This window comes from Panthera pardus, unplaced genomic scaffold (genome assembly GCF_024362965.1).
Source record: "Panthera pardus isolate Hobbes unplaced genomic scaffold, ASM2436296v1 HiC_scaffold_2, whole genome shotgun sequence".
NCBI lineage: Eukaryota > Metazoa > Chordata > Mammalia > Carnivora > Felidae > Panthera > Panthera pardus.
In genome coordinates, this window is record NW_026526765.1 from 121,867,163 (window position 1) to 121,889,424 (window position 22,262).

Below are 22,262 nucleotides of genomic sequence, written 5' to 3' on the forward strand. Positions count from 1 at the left end.
CTAAAAGCCAACAGCAAAGGCTCTGAACACTCACCGGGGAACCTTATCCTTTAAAATTTGATGAATTGTAATTCTTCGAAAGCATGAATCCTGCATTCTCTCTAAAAGACCCACATCAAGAAGTCTTAAGAGAGAGAAACTTGGTTTGTTCCTGAGTTGCCCATTCGCCAAAAGAAGTTGTGGAGGTAACTCTTCTCTTTCTTAAGTTGTTGTACTTAAGCTCATGTGGAATTTATTCATTTGAACATGCAAAGTGACTTCTAAACCCTTTGATCTCTGGCTTTCAGATCATTGACGTGGAACAGCTGTAAACAGAATGGTTGCTTGACCACTTAGAAACCTCATTATTCAGGATAGAAATAAGTAAAGAGTTAGGAAACTCACTTCACCTCTTTTCCTTCAGAGGTGAGCAAAAATATGAAGGAGTAAAAATATTTTTATTGCAAAGTTTATGTTTTATAATCTGTCACTCACATTTTAATCAATAGGAAAATTGTCCTGAGTGTAACAGCTAAATTTCTGAAAAAGGGTGAGGAGATGGAAGAAAAGGATTATTAATAATAACAACTATCTAGCAGTGAGCCAGAAACTGTGCTAAAACCTTTTTGAGGTTATCTTGCTGTATCTTCCCCACAAATCTATAAGGTCTGTACTAGAATTATTCCCATTTGACAGATGATGAAACAGAGGCTGAAAAACTGAGAGACATAGTGGTTTGCCCAAGGTTCCCCAGCTAACAAGTTATAGAGCTGTACTGGCTTGCTTGCTTTTTCTTTCTTTCTTTTTCTTTCTTCTTTCTTTCTTTCCTCTACTTTTTTCTTTCTCTTTTCTTTCTTTTTCCCAACTTTTTATTTATATTCCAGTTAAGATCTAGTGTAATGTCAATTTCTCTTTCTTTCTGTAAGTAGAGTCACCATACAAGGCAAACTGGGATTTAAGCCCAGCTTAAATCTTGTATCCCAATTATTAATGGTGTTCCCTTTCGATCTCAAAAATAGATTCAACAACAAATTATACGCTCATTCTGTTTCAATATTTTTCAATCTTGGTACTATTGACATTTGGGGCTGGAAAACTCTTCGCTGCGGGGTGCTGTCTTGTGCCTTATAGGGTGCTTAGCAGCATCTGTGGCCTCTGCCCATTAGATGCCAGAAGAACTTCCACCCAAGTAGCAAAACCAAAAATGTCTCCAGATGTTGCCAAACGTCCCCTGAGAAGCAAAATTGCTCCCAGCTGAGAATAACTGCTCACCAAATTTAACTACAAAAGGAAGATCTATTTGTTACGGAATATAGACTGTGAACTGAACCTACTTCATACAGTGGCTACCATATGCCCTGCATGCATAAAATTTTATTTCCTGGGGGCATTATTTGCCCAACTGGAGAGAAGAGCAAAGGCTAAACACGTAATGAATAAGATGACTGGAAGGCTCTAGGGATAAAAAATTGGTTTGTTGCAATTCTTACTAGAGAAGACAGAAACAGTGTATTGGGAAGTGACCCCGAAGCCTCCTGACTGCCCTTTCTAGTAATACTGTAGAGTCTGAGTCTTGATTCCATCGAGCGTTTTGCCTTAGTGATAAACACAGCCAGGGAGATAGCCAGAGAGCAATACTCTAAGAGTCATAGTGCAAACTTCTTCAAAAATAACAGCTAATGATAATCAGCGTTCTATTTTCTCCTACTCTTATACTGAGAAATGACCACCATTTCTTTCATACCACCATTTTCCATTTATTAGCAATAACAGAATAAATACCAATAGCACCAATTAAAAATGAATCCACATGGCGTGTTTTATCCTTACAGCTGTAATAACTAGTAACTAACATGGACTGGAAAGCACTTCGCAAATGTAAAAAGTGCTGTACAGATACATCATAATTATCATCATTAATAAATTAGCCCGATTCTCCTAGTATTCAAAAGGCACGTAAGGTCAGATACATGGGTTTCAGTGGGGCAAAATGATCACAACCTACAATGTAGCAATGGTTCACATGTGTTGGCAACAAGTTTTACCCCATGCAATCCTGCAGAGCTGAAGTTACACACCCTTCAAAATATGGGAGAATGAAGCTAAAAGCAGACAGAACAGGCTTTTTTTTTTTTTTTAGATTTAATGTTTTTGTTTTAATAACAGACTCCTACCTTTTATGATAACGTTTAAAAGATAATGTAATTAAACTTCTAAATTGTACATTTTAACAAAATTAAAATTTCTTATTTAAGGTGACAGTAAATTTTATTCTTCGCTATGAGCTGATATTCCAGATGTCATTATAATTTCAAAGCATTCTGTGACTTCAGAGAGGTCAGATTGGTAAATTTTGTGCTTGCATACCCTCAGGGAATAACCACGGTATTCATTCCAGAATTGTTACTAGAAAAAAACAGCTCTATCTATTCCCTTGCCAGTGGGAGTCTTGGCAAGAGACAGCTCTTGGCTGACCATAAATAAAATTCCTTGAATCACCAGTGTCTTGATTTAAGAAAGAAATTTTACTGTGTCTTTCATACACAAAAGCTGATTAACAATGGTTAAAAAAACACTACTCCACTTTTTCACAGGTGTACAAAAGGAAATATAATGGAATTACATTCAACAATAAAGCTTAAAGTTCACTCTAGGTATAGTTGCATTAACATTCACATACACAAGCACAGAGTAAGTATATTTCAGGAGTCTTATAATAGCATACAGCATACATATGGGAGATTGATTTCAGGTAACATCATAGGTGTCAGCAAGATTAGCAATTCAGAGTGTTCTAAAAAAGGAAAACTAAACCAAAGAGAAGGTGTGGGCTGGCACACCAAGACAAATCACAGAATTCGAGGATTGGAAAGTCGGCTCACTGTGTGTATGAGAAAACAATTATTTTTCTTCAATTTCGGGGTCTTGATATAGTTGGCTAGAGAAGGTACTGTGTATTCAAAGTGCACGTAATTGTTTCTTAGAAAAGAGACAGAGAAAGATCCTTTTATTTAGTAATTAATACATGCAAGAGGCAGCCCCAGAGTGACCTGAAAGAGTAAAGCTGTGATTGGCAGGTGGCCGGTATAATACAGATGTTTCAGGCAATTCTCTTAAAGCACTTCTGTAGCAGCAATGATCATTTAAATGGCTGTAGACTGGATTCTCTTTTGAGGAGTTGAGGGGGGACTCGTCATATTTCTCTTTAAAGATTTATAGTCATAGATTTTCTCTTTTTTAAATAAATCTATCAAACAACAAACAGCATAAAGTGAGGTGTTGGGGTTTTCTTTCGCTTCTGCTTTTGCATATGTGTTGGAAAAGGATCTAGCCTTTTCATAAACATTGTGTGCAAAAGAATTTTTGATAAAGTGAGCACAAGGACGCACAGCAAACACATCAGATCTGCTTCTGGTGCCCTGGTTGGCCCCGTTCAACACTGAACTGTTGGCTTGTAGGTGTAATGCAGGTTTTAGGCATAATGACACCACAGCCAACAGACTTGAGGATGCCCAAAGCCTTGTCGGCAGGGGTGGTTTTGTCTGCGAGAGGGTGGCCAGTGCCTCTTGAGTTGTAAGATTTAGAAAGTCTGGTCCCTTTTAGTTCACGTTCCCCCTGGATTGGCAACTCCCACTGTTTCTTTGCCTTTGGTTCCCGGCCCTCCTTGCACCAACTAGTCTCATCTGGCCCATCCCAGCCAATGTCTGGCACTCACACGCCCACGGTAACCACACAAACCCAGTGGCCACAGACACCCAAGCTGCTCAATCTCAAAACCTTTGAGCCTGCCCTGCAAGTGTCATCAAGACAGGATCCCCGGAGCACAGGGCAGAGAGTCCAACCTCTCACTGGCGGGGCTGGGAAGCTTCTCCTTTGCGGCGGAGGAGAAAGGAAACTTGGGTCTGCTTTTTAGGTTCTGAAAACAAGCCAGAGTGGAGAGAAAGAGTTAACACCAGACTTAGTAAAGCTTTTAAGACAAAACCTCTTAAATGTGATCTACACAGACACAGGGAACTTTCTGCAGATTTCTGAGGTCTATAAGAGAGGGCTCATGGAGACGGGAGAAGGGAGTGGGGAGTTGCTACATGGGAGAGATTTGCCATTATTACAAAAACTGGCTAAGTGGCTTGTTTCCATGAGATGACCTCACTGGTCACTGTTGTCAGTCGTGCTGTTCCCTTTCTCTTTTTTTTCCTGGGTCTTGTTACCCTTCTTCTTTTTCTTCTTTTTCTTGGTCTCCTCCTTTTTGCCGAAGGTTATGAAGTCACTTTTGTCAATTTGGCTGTTAGCAGGCTCCTGCCGGATGGAGATGATTGCAGGAGATCCTGGGATAATGAATTTGTCTGGCAACTCACCGGGACCAGATTGTTTGGGGTTGCCTGGTCCGTATTTAAAGGTCCAGCTGTTGCTGTTGACACCAGCACCCACTGGAGGGGACACTTCTCCTGCCTCTGGTTCTGAAAGACAAAACATCCCAAGTCAGTAAGAGTCAGCACACGCCTTCCAGGTCATGCTAGTGGGTAGAATACAGGGGAAGCTGCACAGACAACCCTGGCTCCCCCGCCCCCCAAGAAATCAGGGCTTATTTCTTTGAGCCTGAGGGCAAGGTCAGTGTTCGGAAACAATCAGGAAGGCAGATTTTCTCACCACGGGTCTGGAGGTCTAATTTTCTAGGGACATATTTTTGGTTCTTTGTGCAGAATTTCCTAAAGAATGTGGTCGTGATTATTTTGCCTGGGAATGGGATGGAAAATGTACTGGGTTAAAGCAGAACAGGCAACAAAAGAACTAGGAATAAATTTAATCAAGGAGGTGACAGACCTGTACTCTAAACTCTAACATGTTTATGGAAAAAACTGAAGAAATGACACAAATAAATGGGAAGATATTCTGTGCTCAGGGGTTGGAAGAATTAATATTACTATAGAGTCAATGCAATCCTTACCAAATTTCCAATGGTATTTTTCACAGAAATAGAAAATCTTAAAATTTGTACAGAACCACAAAAGACCCTAAATAGCCAAAGCAATCTTTAAAAAAATTTCTTGTAATGTTTATTCATTTTTGAGGGAGAGAGAGAGAGAGAGCGAGAGCATGAGTGGGGGAAGGGCAGAGAGAGAGAGAGAGGGAGACACAGAATCCGAAGCAGGCTCCAGGCTCTGAGCTGTAAGCACAGAGCCTGACGTGGGGCATGAACCCACTAATGGTGAGATCATGACCTGAGCCGAAGTCGGACACTCAAATGACTGAGCCACCCAGGCGCCCCAACAGCCAAAGCAATCTTGAGAAGGAAGAACAAAGCTGGAGACATCATGCTTTCTGATTTCAAGCTATATTACAAAGCTATAGTCATCAAACAGTATAGTATTGGCATAAAAACAGACACTTAGATCATTGAAACAGAATAGAGGACCCTGCCGTAAACCCATGCATATATGTCAATTAATTTACCACAGAGGAGGCAAGAATATACAGTGGGGAGGGGACATTCTCTTTAGTAAATGGTTTTGGGAAAACTGGACGTCTATGTGCAAAAGAATGAAACCGGACCCCTGTCTTACACCATGCACAGAAATAAACTCCAACATGGATTAAAGACTTGAACATAAGACCTGAAAGCATAAAAGTCCTCAAAGAAATCATAGGCAGTAAGCTCCTTGAGGTGAGTCTTTGTGAATCTGACACCAAAAGCAAAAGCGATAAAAGCAAAATAAACAAACTACACTACGTCAAACTAAAAAGCTGCTGCCCAACAAACTAAACCATCAACAAGATGAAAAGGTAACCTACTGCATGGGAGAAAATACTTGTAAATCACATATCTGATAAGTGGTTAATATCCAAAATATATAAAGAATTCATTCAACTCAACAGCAAAAGAATATACCCTCTGATTTTAAAAACAGGCAGAAGATTTGAATAGGCTTTTTAAAAAAGAAGACATACAAATGGCCAAAAGGTACATGAAAAGTTGCCCAGTTATCACTAATCATCAGGGAGAGGCAAATCAAGACCACAGTGAGATACCATTTCCCACTTGTCAGAATGGCTATCGTCAAAAAGACAAGAAATAACAAGTGCTGGTGAGGACGTGGAGAACAGGCAACCTGTGAGCACTGTCGGTGGGAATGTAAACTGGTGCAGCCACTATGGAAAACAGTGTGGAGATTCCTCAAAAAATTAAAAATAGAAATACCATACAATCTAGTAATTCTGGGTATTGTACTTCTGGGTATTGATCCAAAGAAAATGAAAACACTAACTTGAAAAGATATGTGCACTCCTGTGTTCACTGTGGCGTTATTTACAATAGCCAAGATATGGAAACAACCTAGGTGTCCGTAGATGGAAGAATGGATAAAGAAAATGTGGCATGTATTGTAAAAATGAGTAAAGAAAACCTCATTTAATGGAGTCAGGATGGGCACCTGGCTGGCTTAATCCATGAGCATGTGACTCTCTCCATCTCTAGGTGGTGAGTTCAAGCTCTATGTTGCAAGTAGAGCTTACTTTAAAAAAAAAAAATAATGGAGTCAGGAAGCCTGGAAGGGGGATCTCTCACACACATACCACTCCTGGAAGCCCGCACTACCAACAAGAAGAAGGAAGGTAACTCTTATCTTGACAAAGATACTTTTCACACAGGACTTTTATCACCTGCTTGTAAGACAAAAAAAGGACAATCTTTTCCTGCCCCAGCAACAACACAATAACCACCACCTGAAGCCAAAGAGAAACCACCACAGATGTCAGACTCTTGTTCTTTTCCAAAGAATTTTGATCAAAACAACCCTCCCCAATTTCCTCCTAAAACCTAGTAAGAGGTGACCTTTCCTTAGTCTCTTAGGACTTGCCTGTGGTTTACCACCATTTGTCCAAATTGCATTCCTCTGCTATTCCCTAATAAACTCATTTTGTTGGCAAAATAACTGGCGATTTTATTTATGTTTGACAATATATATAATGGAGTATTATTCAGCCATAAGAAGAATGAAATCTTGCCGTTTGCAACAACATGGATGAAATTTCAGGGCATTATTCTAAGCAACATAAGTCAGAAAGAGAAAGACAAATAATGTATGATCTCACTTATGTGTGGAATTTAAAAAACAACAGTAACAACAAAACCAAAAACAAAAAGCCAAGCTCATAGAGACAGAGAACAAATTAGTGGTAGCCAGCGGCAGGAAGGGGACAGGTATGTGTGAAATGGGTGAAGGTGGTCAGAAGGTACAAACTTCCAGTTATAAATAAGTCACTGGGATGTTAACATACAGCATGGTGATGATTGTTTCTGGGTTTGTTTGTTTGTTTGTTTTTTAAAAAGCATCTCTTTTCTTCCTTTCTCCCTTTCTTCCTTCCTTCCTTTCTTTTTTTAAAATTCTGTGCCGACAGTGTAGAGCCTGATGCAGGGCTCAAACTCATAAACCATGAGATGATGACCTGAGCCAAAGTTGGACGCTTAACTGACTGAGCCACCCAGGCACCCCAATTATTTTCTTTTTTTAAACTTATTTATTTATTTATTTTGAGAGAGAGCATGTGCAAACAGGGGAGGCACAGAGAGAGTGGGAGAGAAAAATCCCAAGCAGGCTCCCCACTGAGAGTGCAGAGCCCAATGCAGGGCTTGAACTCACAACCCTGAAACTATGACCTGCGCTGAGATCAAGAGTCAGACTCTTAATCACCTGGGTGATGATACTGCTTACTTGAAAGCTGCCAAGAGAGATCTGTAAGTTCTCATCACACATACATACACACAAACAAAATTCTTTTGTAACTATAGTGACAGATGTCAATTAGACTTAATGTGGTGATCATTTTATAATGTATACAACTATCAAATCATTATATTGTATACCTGAAACTAATATAATGTTATATGTCTATACCTCAGTAAAAAGAAAAAAAAAATATTATTAAAGAGAATCTTTTTCATAAAAAGAAACAAAGAACCAAAAGTCCTGAGGTTGTAAGAGCTATTGTAAACAGGGCATTCCCTGGAACAATTAGTGCTGTTAATTAACTTTTTGTAGTCTTTCTACAATGAAAGAAGCCCTGGGCATTTGTTATTGTAATCACAAACTGAAATACTTGAATCTCATTTTGGGTAGACACTACTGTTTTCTCAAACCAGTTCTAAGGACCTCTGGGGTCTCCTGAGTTCTCTGTTAGAATTTTTTAAATGGAGGTCTCAATAATGATGGTAACATAAAAGGCAGCTGTAGACATAAGTAGATTCTGTGGTACCTGGACAACACCCCCGTCCCCCGACTCCCCCAAACTAAGAACCGCCAAAGGATTTCAGAACCTTTGTCTGCAATTATACTCAAAATACTTTAATTGTCTTCAGGTAATGGGTGAAAAACCTAAACCACAGGTACATGATGGAAGAAGGTGGTGGGGGGAGGCAGGGAGATAGGGGGAGGAAGAAGGAGGAGGTTGGGTGGGGGGGGAAGGAAGCAGCAGCAGCTGCAGCATAAGCAGCAGCAAATTAGTGTGTGATTACAGAAAACTTTGGCTACAAATGTATTTTGACACCTACTTTGTCCAAAACAAAAGATGAATTAGTAGAAAAAACTATTTGATCCTAACTGTATCACAATAACCTTGAGGGGTGATGGGATGAAGCAGAGAAGAGATGGAAAGATGTGTGGGTATAGAGGGATGCTACCTAGTATAGAAGAATGGAATCCTGTTGTAAATATAGTCCTGTTTGGGTAAAGCACTGGGAGCCAAACTTACTTTCCAAACCCAGCCCCCTCCCTCAGTGTGCTCAGAGTCTAGTTGAGACAGACACTCAAGCAATTATAAGGCAACTGGATAAATGTAATCACCAAGGTACACAAGAAGTGTTATGGGATTCCAGAGGAAAAAATTACTAATTATACTTGAGAAAGTCAAAGGAGATTCCAGAGGAGAGATGAAATTTGCCCTGGGTAGGGGGAAATTATGATGTATCCACAGGGGTTTTCAATGCAAGACCTCCCCAAGAATCTAGCTGGAAGACACATGATAAAGGATATGGATGACTTCTAGAAGAGTAGAGGTCAGATCTAGAGAGGAAGAGTAATAGTCTTTCTGTGTAAAGTAATCCCAGCGGCCACGACACTGAAACCATTTGACATCACAGTAGCATGCATGTATCTGACACTGCTCCTGGGCTGGAATCCTGAAAAATTCTGCAAGATAAACCATTTACATTTAATTACAGTTTCAGATTCTCTACATCTGCCATTTCCATCTCCCGACCTGTCCCTTACCTATCTTCTCTCATTTGGCATTCTTAGACACTACTTCTCTAACACTGCTCATGTCAAGCTCACTAATCACATTATTGCCAAAGCCAGTGGTCACATTTTAGTCTGCAATGTAGTGAACCTCTCAGGGGCATCTGTCCGCCGCTTTGGGAGACACTTGTTTTTATGAGTTCCTTATCAAACCATTCTCCTCTTTTGGCACTGTACCTTCTTCTTTCTCTTCACTCCTTTCGAGGTCTCAGCCATGTCCATCAGTACATGTACTGTCCAAATATGCTGATGAGATATAGATTTATATTTAGAGACTATATCCCTCTGTGCTCCAATCTCATGTCTCCAAATGCCCATCCTATATCTATTCTTGAAAGTCTCATGGGACATGTCAAGCAGAAAGAACTCTAGATTCCTCTCATCTATTCCTTTCTAAATCTCTCCAGTCTCAATAAATGGCATTCCATTCACCTTAATGCTCAAGCCAGAAACTTCCATTTTTTTTTTCCCTATTCTCCATTCTCCACTTAACGTATATCAAGATCTGTCATTCCTGCCTCCTAAATATACCTTGACTTTGTCCTTTTCTCTCCATATGAACTGTCACTACCTTTTTTTCAGGGCACCATTACCTTGAATGTGAATTATAGCAACAGGCTCTTCCTTGTCCAGCCTGCTTTGACTTTTGCTTCTCTCTAGCCCTCCACCCAGGAGCCAGAGTCATCTTTACTCCTTAAGTTTTTCTCCCTTTTTTAAAAACTGAAATATAGCATACATACAGTAAAATTCTTTAAAAATAGAAAGCAGATTACATCACTCCTCTGCTTAAAATTACTCAGAGGCTTTCTACTGCCTTAACAAAATAATAAAAATCAAACTCCCTAACATGGTATATAAGGCCCTTCAATAATCTGATATTTTTTATTCTCCAGTCTCATCTCCAAGACTCCCTCTCACCACTATCCTCTGGCCACACAGGCCTTCTTTTGGGTCCTCAGACTCCTCTTGGGATTGTTTTTGCCTCAAGGCCTGTACGCACACAGTTTCCTTTTGCCTAGAATGATCTCCCCTCCATTCTTAGCAGGACTCCTCATTCTTCAAGTCTGTGCTCAAATGTAACCCCCTCACTGAGGTGTTCTATGACCCTCCCGGCCAAGCAGCAATGTCCTTCACCTCCATCTGTCACTGTAACATCCAGAGAGGCAGAAAAGGTATCTGCTTCATTCACCACTACCTAAGCAGAGTCTAGCACAATTCCTGGCCCATAACAGGGGTTTAAATAAATACTTGCTGGGTGGGTGAATTCAAGGACTGGTAGGAGAAGCAGCAGGCCCTCCAACAGATCCAACAGCCCTCCACTGACTGCACTCACTGCTGCTTGTCCCTAAAGACAGTGAAGTGATGTGTGTAAAGTGCTAAGCCTGATCGCCAGCACAACGTAAGAGCCCAATAAATTGAACCACATATGGGCAACTATATATGGCACAGCTCTTGGGGCTAGGAAGGCAGGTTAAGAATATATTGCAAATTTAGCTCAAGTACCAGCAGGCAGTAGGGAAAAGAAGCAAGGAACTTTCATCTCTCCCCCAAATCTCTTTCCCTACAACATGCTTCCCCTGGCAGAGTGAACTTTACAGCTCTGTGGACACGGGGGCCACGGGTGCTTTTTCTCTGAGACTAAGACTAATTTCTTTAGCCATCGGAGATAAATCTGCAACTGAACTCAGCCAGAATCTGCCTGTTTACCTTTAACATACAGACCTTGTCCTTGAGAGATGGAGACAAAAGCAAGGCAGGTGTTTAAAAGCCGGGATTTGTCATCTAGGAAAACTGGGTTTCAATACCACTCTGGGGTCTCTCACATAGCCCAGGATGGAAATTTTTCCCAACCACAGCCAGGACTCTGCATGAGGCCTCAGGACTGTCATCTGGAGATGCAGAGCTCAGAGATGTCTTTATCTTGCAGAATTAAAGGACATTAAAGGCTAGGTCTGTTGGACAAGGGAGCCCCTCACAGCAGGACTGCTAAGAGTTAATGAGTTTCTTTTACATGTCACTGAGCTTCTTGGCCTTTGCGGGGAGTCTTGGTTGGTCTGACTCAGCCTTAACTCCAAGAAGCGATCAGAGATCCATTCCAGTGCATCTTCCTCATATCCAGCTTCTGCAGAGCAGAAGGAAATCTGGTTTCTAGAGTCCCTTACAGACGATTGTGACTAACCTGTTCTGGTTCATGTGTAAGCAAACATCTTTGAGGGCTCATTCAGGTGAAATAAGAGCTTCAGAATCTGACGAACAACACTTACTGACCTCCTAATCTTGAGTCCCTCTTGACCAAGAGCACTAAAGCCCCTTGGCCATATTCACCTATAAAATGCTGTGACTTTGGGGGCAGGATCAAGGAAATACTCCCCTTTAAAGAAGATGAGAAAGGAAGAGATACCAGGGCCAGTACCAGCAAATAGTCAATCCAGGGAATGTTTCCTCTTTTCCTTTTCCCCCTCCTGTGACTTCCCACAAGTCCCTCCCCTATGGTCCTAGGGAACCTAGCTCACTGGCAAGGCCAAGACTGACATGAAGTCAAGACTCCATGGGGGGGAGGGGCACCTGGGTGGCTCAGTCAATTTTACGACTCCTGATTTTGGCTCAGGTCATGATCTCACAGTTGGTGAGTTCAAGCACAGCATGGGGCTCTGCACTGACAGTGTGAAGCCTGCTTGGGATTCTCTCTGCCCATCCCCCAACCCCCAGCATCTCTCGCTCTCAAAATAAATAAAAAATAAATAAACTTTAAGACTCTATCAGAGCCTAGAAAGGGGATTTCAGGCATATACCAAGCAGGTGGGGGTCTGGATCCTTAGGCAGAGTCCTTCCCTGACATTCAGATTACAAGCCAATGGGATTTAAAAGCTTTAATAGAGGGGCACCTGGGTGGTTCAGTCGGTTAAACGTCTGACTTCAGCTCAGGTCATGATCTCACAGTTTGTGAGTTCAAGCCCCACATTGGGCTCTGTGCTGACAGCTCGGGGCCTGGAGCCTGCTTTGGATTCTGTGTCTCCCTCTCTCTCTGCCCCTCCACCACTAACGCTCTGTCTCTCTCTCAAAAATAAATAAACATTAAAAAAATAAATAAATAAAAGCTTTAATAGAATATAATCATAATTACAGTAAATGGTTTTGCCTCCTCCCCTTTTTTTGGTATTGGCTGATTTCTCCACCACAGGTAGGAATACATTTAAAAGTCAGAACAGGGGCGCCTGGGTGGCTCAGTCGGTTAAGTGGCCGACTTTGGCTCAGGTCATGATCTCACGGTCTGTGAGTTCGAGCCCCGTGTCGGGCTCTGTGCTGACAGCTCAGAGCCTGGAGCCTGTTTCAGATTCTGTGATCCTACCCCGTTCATGCTCTGTCTCTCTCTGTCTCAAAAAAAATAAATAAACGTTTAAAAAAAAATTAAAAAAAAAAGTCAGAACAACATACATATTTTTTAAAATGCATAAAGATCTCCAACTTAAAAAGCTGCCCTCTGGGGTAACTGGGTGGCTCATTTGGTTAAGCATCTGACTTCAGATTAAGTCACGATGATCACCTTCCTGTCTACACCACAGGATCTAATGGTTTGTGAGTTCAAGCCCCGAATTGGGCTTTGGGTTCTGTACTGATAGCGCAGAACCTGCTTGGGATTCTCTCTCTTTGCCCCTCCCCCACTCACACTTTTTCTCTCTCTCTCAAAATAAATAAATAAACTTAAAAAAAAAACAAAACAAAACTGCTGGCAGCTTTTTCTGCCCACAGGTCCTGTCCCCATACTTTAATAAAATCACGTTTTTGCACCAAAAACAAAAACAAAAAACAACAACAGCAACAACAAAACCCCTGCCCTCTGAAGGTAGCTAGCCACTTCATTTAATCCTATAAAGCCACCTTGGACACTTCTCTTAGGCACTGCCCAGGGTCTTTTTTGGCAACATCCAACTTTACTGTTTTATAAAGGAACTGTGGCCAGAGTTTGGCCTCGGGGACTGGGAATGAGTGGGTTTGCCAAAGCACATAGTGGGGAAGGTCCTGAACAGAGTGCAGCAAATGCCAGCCTTGTGAACTCACCCCCAACCCTATTCTGAACAGCTCTGGGCAGTCAGCTGAGGCCAGAAGAGATTTTTCTGATTTACATTAATTTTCCCCAACAGAATAACACCAAGTCATTTTGACCAAGGATAGTACTTTGAGGAAAGCTCTTGGAGGGTCACAGGCTGGAGTATGCTGGGGGGGGGGGGGGGTAGGGGGGGTCGCATTCTCTTTTCCTCTGTTCACCTTGCTTTTTGCTCTTCTGAACTTGAGAGCTTGCCCTGACCTCTATCATTCATAATACAAAGTCCTGGGCAATTTGCATAAGTACTTCTGAAACAGTTTTCTTATCCATAAAATGGAGATGATCACCTTGCTGTCTACACCACAGGATTCTGGATGTATTTAACATTTTCTGTACTCTTCCTATGTGCGTGGCACAGGGTAAGCAGACCTGTGTGCAATATAATTTCTGCTCCTCACAAGAACCAGACGAAGTAAATATTGCCAATATCCATGTCTGTTTTATAGGTATGTCTGTTTTATAAAAGAAGAGACTAAGGATCAATGATCTCCCAGTTACTTAGTGGAAGAGCCTAGGACCGGATGGAACCTAGGCAGTCTTAACTCCACCACATGCTGAGCTGTACCTGAAGGCCCTTTGAAAACCCTGAAGCATTATACAAATGTAGCGATTACTTTGGTAGATTTGTTTTGCCACCATTTGAGAGACAGAGATGCAGGCAGGAACCCCTAAGCTAGAATCAGCTGAAAGAAGAACAGAGGCTGGGGGCGGGGCACGGATGCAGCAGTGACAAGCTCAGGAAAATCACAGCCCATTCTGCAGGTTTCAGCCCTCCCCTTACCACCCCATTCATCCCTTTGTTTCCATCTTTGGGATTTAGTCCTAAGGTTAATAAAGAGCCTCCAGAAAACCCATCATTTTGATTAAAGCCCGGGCTATCTTTCCAGACAGCACTCTGGAGCCTGCCTACCGCCCACTCCGCTAGGTCAGTGCAGCCAGCAAAAGCTATTAAATGATTACAGCCATTTCCGGCCCAGCCAGACAGCTCCCCTGGATTGCTCATTCTCTGGCTGGGGCTGCCGCTGCTACTTCTGGCTGCCCAGGGAAAAGTCACAGCACAGAAGGTTCTGCAGATTCTGGGTTTGCAGGTGAACATGCAGGCGTTCTGCGCAGGGACATCCCACTTCTCCCCCTTCCTTGACTCCTCTCCCCACCGGAGCCTGCCACTATAGCCTCAAGCAGCTCCGATTTTGTTTGCACCGTCTTAAGCAACCATTTCATCTGTCTCTCGTGTGTGTGTGTGTGTGTGTGTGTGTGTGTGTGTGTGTGTGTGTGTGTGTGTTTTAGCAGAACCTAGCAGATTGTAGAATCATACACGCTCAGTCTGACCAAAAGGCAAAAACCATCCGCCATCAAACCTGCTGAAAGACCTGGCTGTAAAGCATCCCTAGCTCTACCCCACCCCCATCCTACCATCTGTGGGGCTGTGGGCTGCCCGAACAAGCTCCGCCTCCTCTCCCTCACTCAGCCTTTATGAATTGGGCAATGTTAATCGGAGTAATTACAGCCCACAAAACACAGGAGAACCGCAGTCTGCAACCCAAATCCTGTTCAGGATCAGAGAGAGGGGGAGAAAGCTCCAACTACCTGGGCTAGCATTTCCACCATTTCTCCACTACTTCCTAGGCCTTCAAAAGTCAGTGGAAAGAATTTTCCGAGGAAACAAGACAATGTAAAAATACACTGCGTGTTCTCTGTTAGGACCTGAGGCTCTATAATCAGAATAGTAGGTTTAAATATGGCTACAGCGTATATATTATGTGATGTCTAGCAAATCATTTAGTATCTCAGTTTTCATGTGTAAAGGAGATAATAGCACTTCACAGGGTTTTTGCAGGATTAAATGTAATTATCCTTATGGAATATAAAACAGTGCATGACACAAAGTAAAAACTCATTACATTTTACTTGTTAGTAAGATCAGAGGAGCAGAAGATTCAGTCACTTAGGGAATACTGATAAATTGCTTATTAAAGGTCAAGCATTTTATGAAGCATTTTGCATTTGCATTTATATGTATATACACACACACACACATATATTCCCTATAATAAGTAATAATTATAAAAAATAATTGTTATAAAAAAGGATTTCCGGGGTGCCTGGGTGGCTCAGTGGAGCGTCTAACTCTTGATCTCAGCTCAGGTCTTGATCTCAGGGTTGTGGGTTCAAGCCCCACATTGGGCCCTGTGCTGGACAGGGAGCCTACTTTGAAAAAAAAAAAAGAGTTTTCCATTCTATAGGTAAGGAACTGAAGGCTTAATTACAGCAAGGTCTTTTGCCCTGAATCACACAGGGATTTGGTAATAAAACTGAAAAATTCTTTTGGCTCGGACTCTCCAGCTCAATAATTGATTTGTTATTATTATTTTATTTCTGTGAAGCCTTGGGGATGAGGGAGGAGACAGAGTTGAGCTCACTCACAGGCCTAGCAGTCTGACCCCTAGAGTGGCAGGGAGGGGATGATGTGAGCATGAAGCCAGACGGGCTGGTCTGAATCCACTCCCCAGAGAGTGCCACTCCTGGGTGAACCGCCTGCTTGGGGGGTTGAGGGGGGCAGTGGCTGCGTGATCTGGAAGGAGATTTTGTGGCTATTTGTTGCCTCAGGCCACAGCTGGGCTAATTTTCAGTAATTTTGGAGCGGAAGAGATAAATACAGTGGCATATTTTTAAAGCCACAGCTCTTGCTTTGTGCCCAAAATAACTCTACCATTTCTAGGTTAAGAGTATAAAGACATCATGTGCTGTGAACACAGATTCAGAAACTGGAATGGCTGGTTTCAAATCTTCCAAGCTCCCCGCAGTAAGCCAAAAAAAAAAAAAAAAAAAAAATCAATAATATGTCTTTCCATGACCCCCTAACCTAGCAGGGCTCAAGCTGCATGGTTTTCTGTACCTTATTCCTGGTTGCTGGAATCCAGGGAGGGCAATTTCCCCTTAGAGCCTTCTTACAATGCACCCAGCCTCAGCCAAGCTGTTATAACCTAGGGCTAGCAGAATGCTGAAAATGAAGGTTTGGGGGACACAAACATTTGAGCTGCAATCTCAGCTTTATCACCTATTTGTTGTGTAACCTAGAGCAAGTTGCTTGGCCTCTCAGCCTGCATTCTTTCATATGTAAAACAGATAACAATATCCATCTAATGGAACTGTGAGCATTAAAAGGACATAGTGCTCGTAAATCACATAGGACAATGCCTGGCACGCAGAAACCGAAATAGAGGATTGGTATTATTACAATGTAGTGTTCCTCTGAGGAACCTGACTCCCTGCCCACCCTACCCCCCAACAATTTATTCCTGGATGCAGTACTTCCAGGAACTCTCCTTTCCAGGGGCCCTCCTCCCATCTGGCTCTGCCACTCCCAGGGATCATTAAAGAAGTCTAGCTGTGAAGTTTTCCACCCTAGGACTGGTTGCTAGGTAGGGAGCCATTCTCTAGAGCCCTCTGAAGCAGGCAGGAAGGATGCACCTTAGTCACGGTGGGACCCCACTATGGATGAAGTTGGAAAAGACTTGAGGGAGTGCCTGGGTAGGTCAGTTGGTTAAGCGTCCGACTGCAGCTCAGGTCATGATCTCATGGCAGAGGAGTTTGGGCCCCATGTCGGGCTCGGTGCTGACAGCTCAGAATCTGGAGCCTGATTCAGATTCTGTCTCCTTCTCTCTCTCTGCCCCTCCCCCACTCATGCTCTGTCTCTCTCTCTCCCTCAAAAATAAATAAACATTAAAATTTTTTTTATTATTATGTTTATTTTAAGAGAGAGACAGAGTGGGAGAGGGGCAGAGAGAGAGGGAGACAGAATCTGAAGCAGGCTCCAGGCTCTGAGCTATCAGCGCAGAGCCCAACATGGAGCTCAAACCCACGAGCATCAGATCATGACCTGAGCCAAAGTCAGATGCTCAACCGACTGAGCCACCCAGGTGCCCCTAAAAAACTTTTTTTTAAAAAGACAGGTTCAAATCGCAGCTCTGGCATTCTGCATTCTACTATTTTCTACTACACTACTTGGGTGAAGCAGACTTGTGGTTTTTTCACAGGTAACATGGATATAGTAGCCACCTCCGAGAGGCAACTAAATTTATTTATTATGTACAATAAACTAGACATTGTGCTAGGAATTAGGGACAGAGATATGAATAATATTAGGGCAGGTACCCTGCCCTCCAAGAGTTAAGGTGAAGAAAAAGACAAATAAATGAATAAATACAATACTGTTTTAAGTGAAAGGGGATTTCAACTACCTCCACTGTGACCTCAGTCTGTACTTTCTAACTGATTGAGTTCTTCTTTCCAGCATATCTTTCCCAGCAGGCAAAGCCTTCCAGGACAGGAAGTGAAACTGCCCCTCAAGCATTAACTACTACTCCCCTGACTCCAGCAAGATTCTGCATGATTGGCCCCAAGACAGTGATCGACCCAACCTTTACTGCCCAGCACTTGTACCCACCCACCTTTGCCCCACATTTTCCCTATATAAACCTGGAAGTCTTGTCAGCACTCTGGAGCAAGTCTTTGAGACACTGGTCCACTGTCTTCCTGGTGTCAACCTCACTGAACTAAATTCCTGTCTTGTTTCACCACCACTCCTCTCCCTGCTTTTGGATTCTGTCAGTGGCGACTGGCTGAACCTGGTCTGTCTGGGATGCCCCAGAGCCACGTGCTCTTGCACCTCTGTGACCCAGTTACATAAGGAATAAACAAGATAGAGAAACTATGGCATAAAGATGGCATTAAACTCTCTAGAGACAGTGTGTGCAGAGGTTAAGAGCACTAGCTCAGAAGTCAATGAGCCCTGTTTCAGATCTTGTTCCCCCCAATTAACTAGACAGATATGTGACCTTTCCTAATCCTAGGTGCCTCAGTTTCCTAAGCATTAAAATGGGGATAATAACAGGGGCGTCTGGGTAGCTCAGTCAATTAAGCGTCCCACTTTGGCTCAGGTCATGATCTCACAGTTCGTGGGTTCAGTCCAGTTCTGTGCTGACAGCTCAGAGCCTGGAGCCTGCTTCAGATTCTGTGCCTCCCTCTCTATCTGCCCCTACCCTGCTCACACTCTGTCTCTTGCTCAAAAATAAAAATAAACATTTAAAAAAGACTCTTCTCTGGGGGTGGTTATACACAGTAAGAGATAGATAATACATGTAAAGTGCTTAGAACAGTACCTGGCTTAAGTAAACAAAACATGGTTTAAGTGCTCAATACAGGTAAGCTATTACTATTATCATTCACAAATAAATTCTCTCATTATCTCTGCTCAAGGAATTCTCAAGCCTGAGGGCTAAGTCCCTTGGTGGGATGGCTAACTTAAGTGATACATAGTACTGGCTAGGGGTGGGGTCAGAGGGAAGTGTGTAACAAATGCAGTCCAACCCTAGATAAGAGCATGATGATTTGATATGTTCATACCCTATAACCCAGTAATCCCACTTCTGGAAACATAAGATACATAAGATTTATGTATAAGAATATCCATTGCGTGGTTTAAAAAACATAGATACCAACAGGAAGCTGGATAAATAAATAATAATATGGGCATACGGCACAATATGTCCTTATTAAAGAAAAATGAGGTGAGTCTATATGTACTGATTTGGAAAGATGTTTATTTAAAAAAAAAAAAGCTGTATACTAATACATATAACATCTCGTTTTGCTTTTTGAAAACCTACTTCTTTTTTATTAAGCCAAAAACATTCAGGGGTGCCTGGCTGACTCAATTGGTAGAGCATGCGACTCTTGATCTCAGAGTTGTGAGTTTGAGCCCCACGTTGGGTGTAGAGATTACTTAAAAATAAAACCTTAAAAAATTCATGTATCAATTATGTGATTAAAAGTTATTTTGGGGGTACCTGGGTGGCTCAGTCAATTGAGCATCCGACTTTTGATTTTGGCTCAGGTGGTGATCCTGGGGTGATGGGAATGAGCCCTGATTCAGGCTTGGCACTGAGCATGGAGCCTGCTTAAGATTCTCTCTCTATGTCCCTTCCCCACTCATGTGTGTATGCTCTCTCCCTCTCTCTCTCAAATAAAAAAAAAATTATTTTGAAAAATATTTGGAAGTCTAGAGTAAACTATGGACTTTGGGCAATAGTGCATGTCAATGTAGGTTCGTCGATTGTAACAAATGGATCACTCTGGTGCTGGATCTCAATAGTGGGTAAGGCTGTGCGGGTGTGGGGACAGGGCTACATAGGAAATCCTCTGTACCTTCTGCTCAGTTTTACCGTGAACCTAAAGCTGCTATAAAAAATAAAGTCTATTAACCTCAAAAAATATTTGGAAGATATACACAAAACTGTTAACAGTGGTTGCCTCACTGAAGGGGAGTGGGATTCAGGGACACTTGAATATTTTCATGCAAATGATGTTGTATTGTTTCATATCCATATCAACAATATAATTACATGTTATTTTATAATACAGTACTTTGAACTTTATATTTATAAAAAATCTGGGGGATACACACTAAACTATTGGTAGTGGTTACTTCGTGGGAGCATGACTGGAGATAGAGGTAAGGTACTAATCATTTTATTTTGCTTTTGTACAGATTTAATTTGTCATAATCTTTGGCATTTTATAGTTAAATCAGAGAGAGAGAGAGAGAGAGAGATTAAAAAGATGACTAGCCCAGCCACTACTTAATCAGCTGTAAATTCAAAAACTAGCTGAGACAAAACATCACTGTCCCAGATGGTCTGGACCCAGGACCAGCTACATGATTTGCAGGGCCCATAAAAAATTATTAAGTACTTTGAGATGGCAACAGCATAATATTAAACCAAGAGGCCCTTCTAAGTGCAAGGCCCCATGAAGCAGCCTTGTCTGGACCCAAGAGCCCAGTGCTGGGTCCCCGCTTCAGCACCACAGCTTGACAGGGACTCTTTCTAGAGTTTCCACGCTGCCTGTCCACCTGTGAGAGATAATCATTTCACCCAACAGTAAAACTGCTTCCGGGTTGGTTGGGTTTTCAAACTTTTCGTCGCTACCCTTCCCCCTCACTTTGTCGCAATCTGTGCTTCTTAAAATTTGGCAGCAATCCCAGGCTCTGTGTTGCTGTGTCACTTCTCAGCCTTGAGCAACCATTTCTAGACAAGCAGTGATCTCCCTGCACTGAGGGTATAAAATGGAGGTGCCGTCAGAACACTGCAGTAGGAGGGCAAGAGAATGAGTGTCATCGGGGGAAAACCCACTCCACCACGACTATCCCCCCACTTTGAACTTCTATGCCATTTCATTTAATTTAGCAAAACCATTTCTTTTTAATGTTTATTTATTTATTTTGAAAGAGAGAGTGAGAAAGCATGCACAGGGGAGGGGCAGAGAGAGAGAGAGAGAGAGAGAGAGAGAGAGAGAGAGAGAGAATCCTAACAAGGCTCCACGTTCAGCATGGAGCCCAACACGGGGCTCAATCCCATGACCATGAGGTCATAACATGAGCCCTGAGCTGAAATCAAGAGTCGGATGCTCAACGAACTGAGCCCCCCAGGTGTCCCTTAACAGAACCAATTTGAATCCTATTTACTGTGTGCCGGGCATTGTGCTAAGTGCCAGGAATATTAAATTGAGTAAATGATTATATTTTTGAATGCTTACCATGAGTTAAGCACTACACTAAGCATTCTGCATGTACTCTCATTTCATCCTTATAGCAGCCAACAGTCTTTCCTCTTTTGCACACTAATAAATCTGAGACACAATGACTGAGTGGTACAATAAGGGACCCAAGGCACTGTGCAATGCTATGCTGCCTCCCTTAAGAAGCAAACCAAGGCAAAATTTAAACAAACATGGCCTTCACTCTCCACATTTTCTCAGATAAGATTAGATCAAGTCCACCAGAATTAGCTAAGAACATTTCCAAGGCCAGTGCTAAGATATTACATCCTCATGGACTGGAAGAACAAATATTGTTAAAATGTCCATAATACCCAAAGTAATCTACAGATTTAATGCAATCCCTATCAAAATACCAGTAGTATTCTTCACAGAACTAGAACAAGTAATCCTAAATTTGTATGGAACCACAAAAGACCCCAAATAGTCAAAGCAATCTTGAAAAAAAAAAGAAAAAGAACAAAACTGGAGGTACCACCATCCCAGATTATAAGATATACTACACAAAGATGCAGTAATCAAAACAGTATGGTACTGACACAAAAAGAGACACACAGATCAATGGAACAAAACAGAGAGCCCAGAAATAAACCCACGATTATACGGTTAATTAATCTTTGACAAAAGAGGCAAGAATATGCATTGGGGAAAAAGACCAGCTCCTTTCCAATGATGTTGGAAAAGCCTGAAAGGAACATGCAAAAGAATGAAACTGGACCACTTTCTTACACCGCATATAAAAATAAACTCAAAATGGATTAAGAACCTAAATGGAGACCTGAAACCATAAAAATTCTAGAAGAGAGCACAGGTAGTAATTTTTCAGACATCAGCCATAGCAACATTTTTCTAGATCTGTCTCCTGAGACAAGGGGAACAAAAGCAAAAATAAACTATTGGGACTACATCAAAATAAAAAACTTCTGCACAGCAAAGGAAACAACTAACAAAACTAAAAGGCAACCTACTGTATGGAAGAAGATATTTGCAAATGACATCTGATAGAGGGTTAGTATCCAAATATATAAAGAATTTATACAACTCAACACCCCCCCAAAACAAATAATCCAATTAAAAAATGGGCAGAAGACATGAACAGACATTTCTCCAAAGAAGACATCCAGATGGCCAACAGACACATGAAAAGATGCTCACCATCACCCATCATCAGGGAAATGCAAATCAAACCATAATGAGATATCATTTCATATCTGTCAGAACGGCTAAAATCAAAAACAACAAGAAATAACAAGTGTGGACAAGGATATGAG

General features: G+C 42.0%; 1 protein-coding gene across 11 annotated transcripts in view; it reads right to left on the minus strand.

Annotated features, from left to right (window-relative positions):
• Nucleotides 1–2,485: 2,485 nt before the first annotated feature.
• LOC109252181 (protocadherin alpha-C2) overlaps nt 2,486–22,262 on the minus strand; it is a 196,283-nt gene continuing 176,506 nt past the window's right edge. For 9 of the 11 annotated variants that reach the window (XM_053907411.1, XM_019424431.2, XM_019424432.2 and 6 more), the window contains exon 4: nt 2,486–4,436. In XM_053907411.1, the coding sequence (XP_053763386.1) occupies nt 4,126–4,436 (311 nt within the window). In that variant the 3' untranslated portion in view covers nt 2,486–4,125. Of the gene's footprint in view, nt 4,437–18,957; nt 20,521–22,262 lie in introns of those variants that run through there. The other 2 variants (XM_019424423.2, XM_019424433.2) reach the window with 2 other exon arrangements.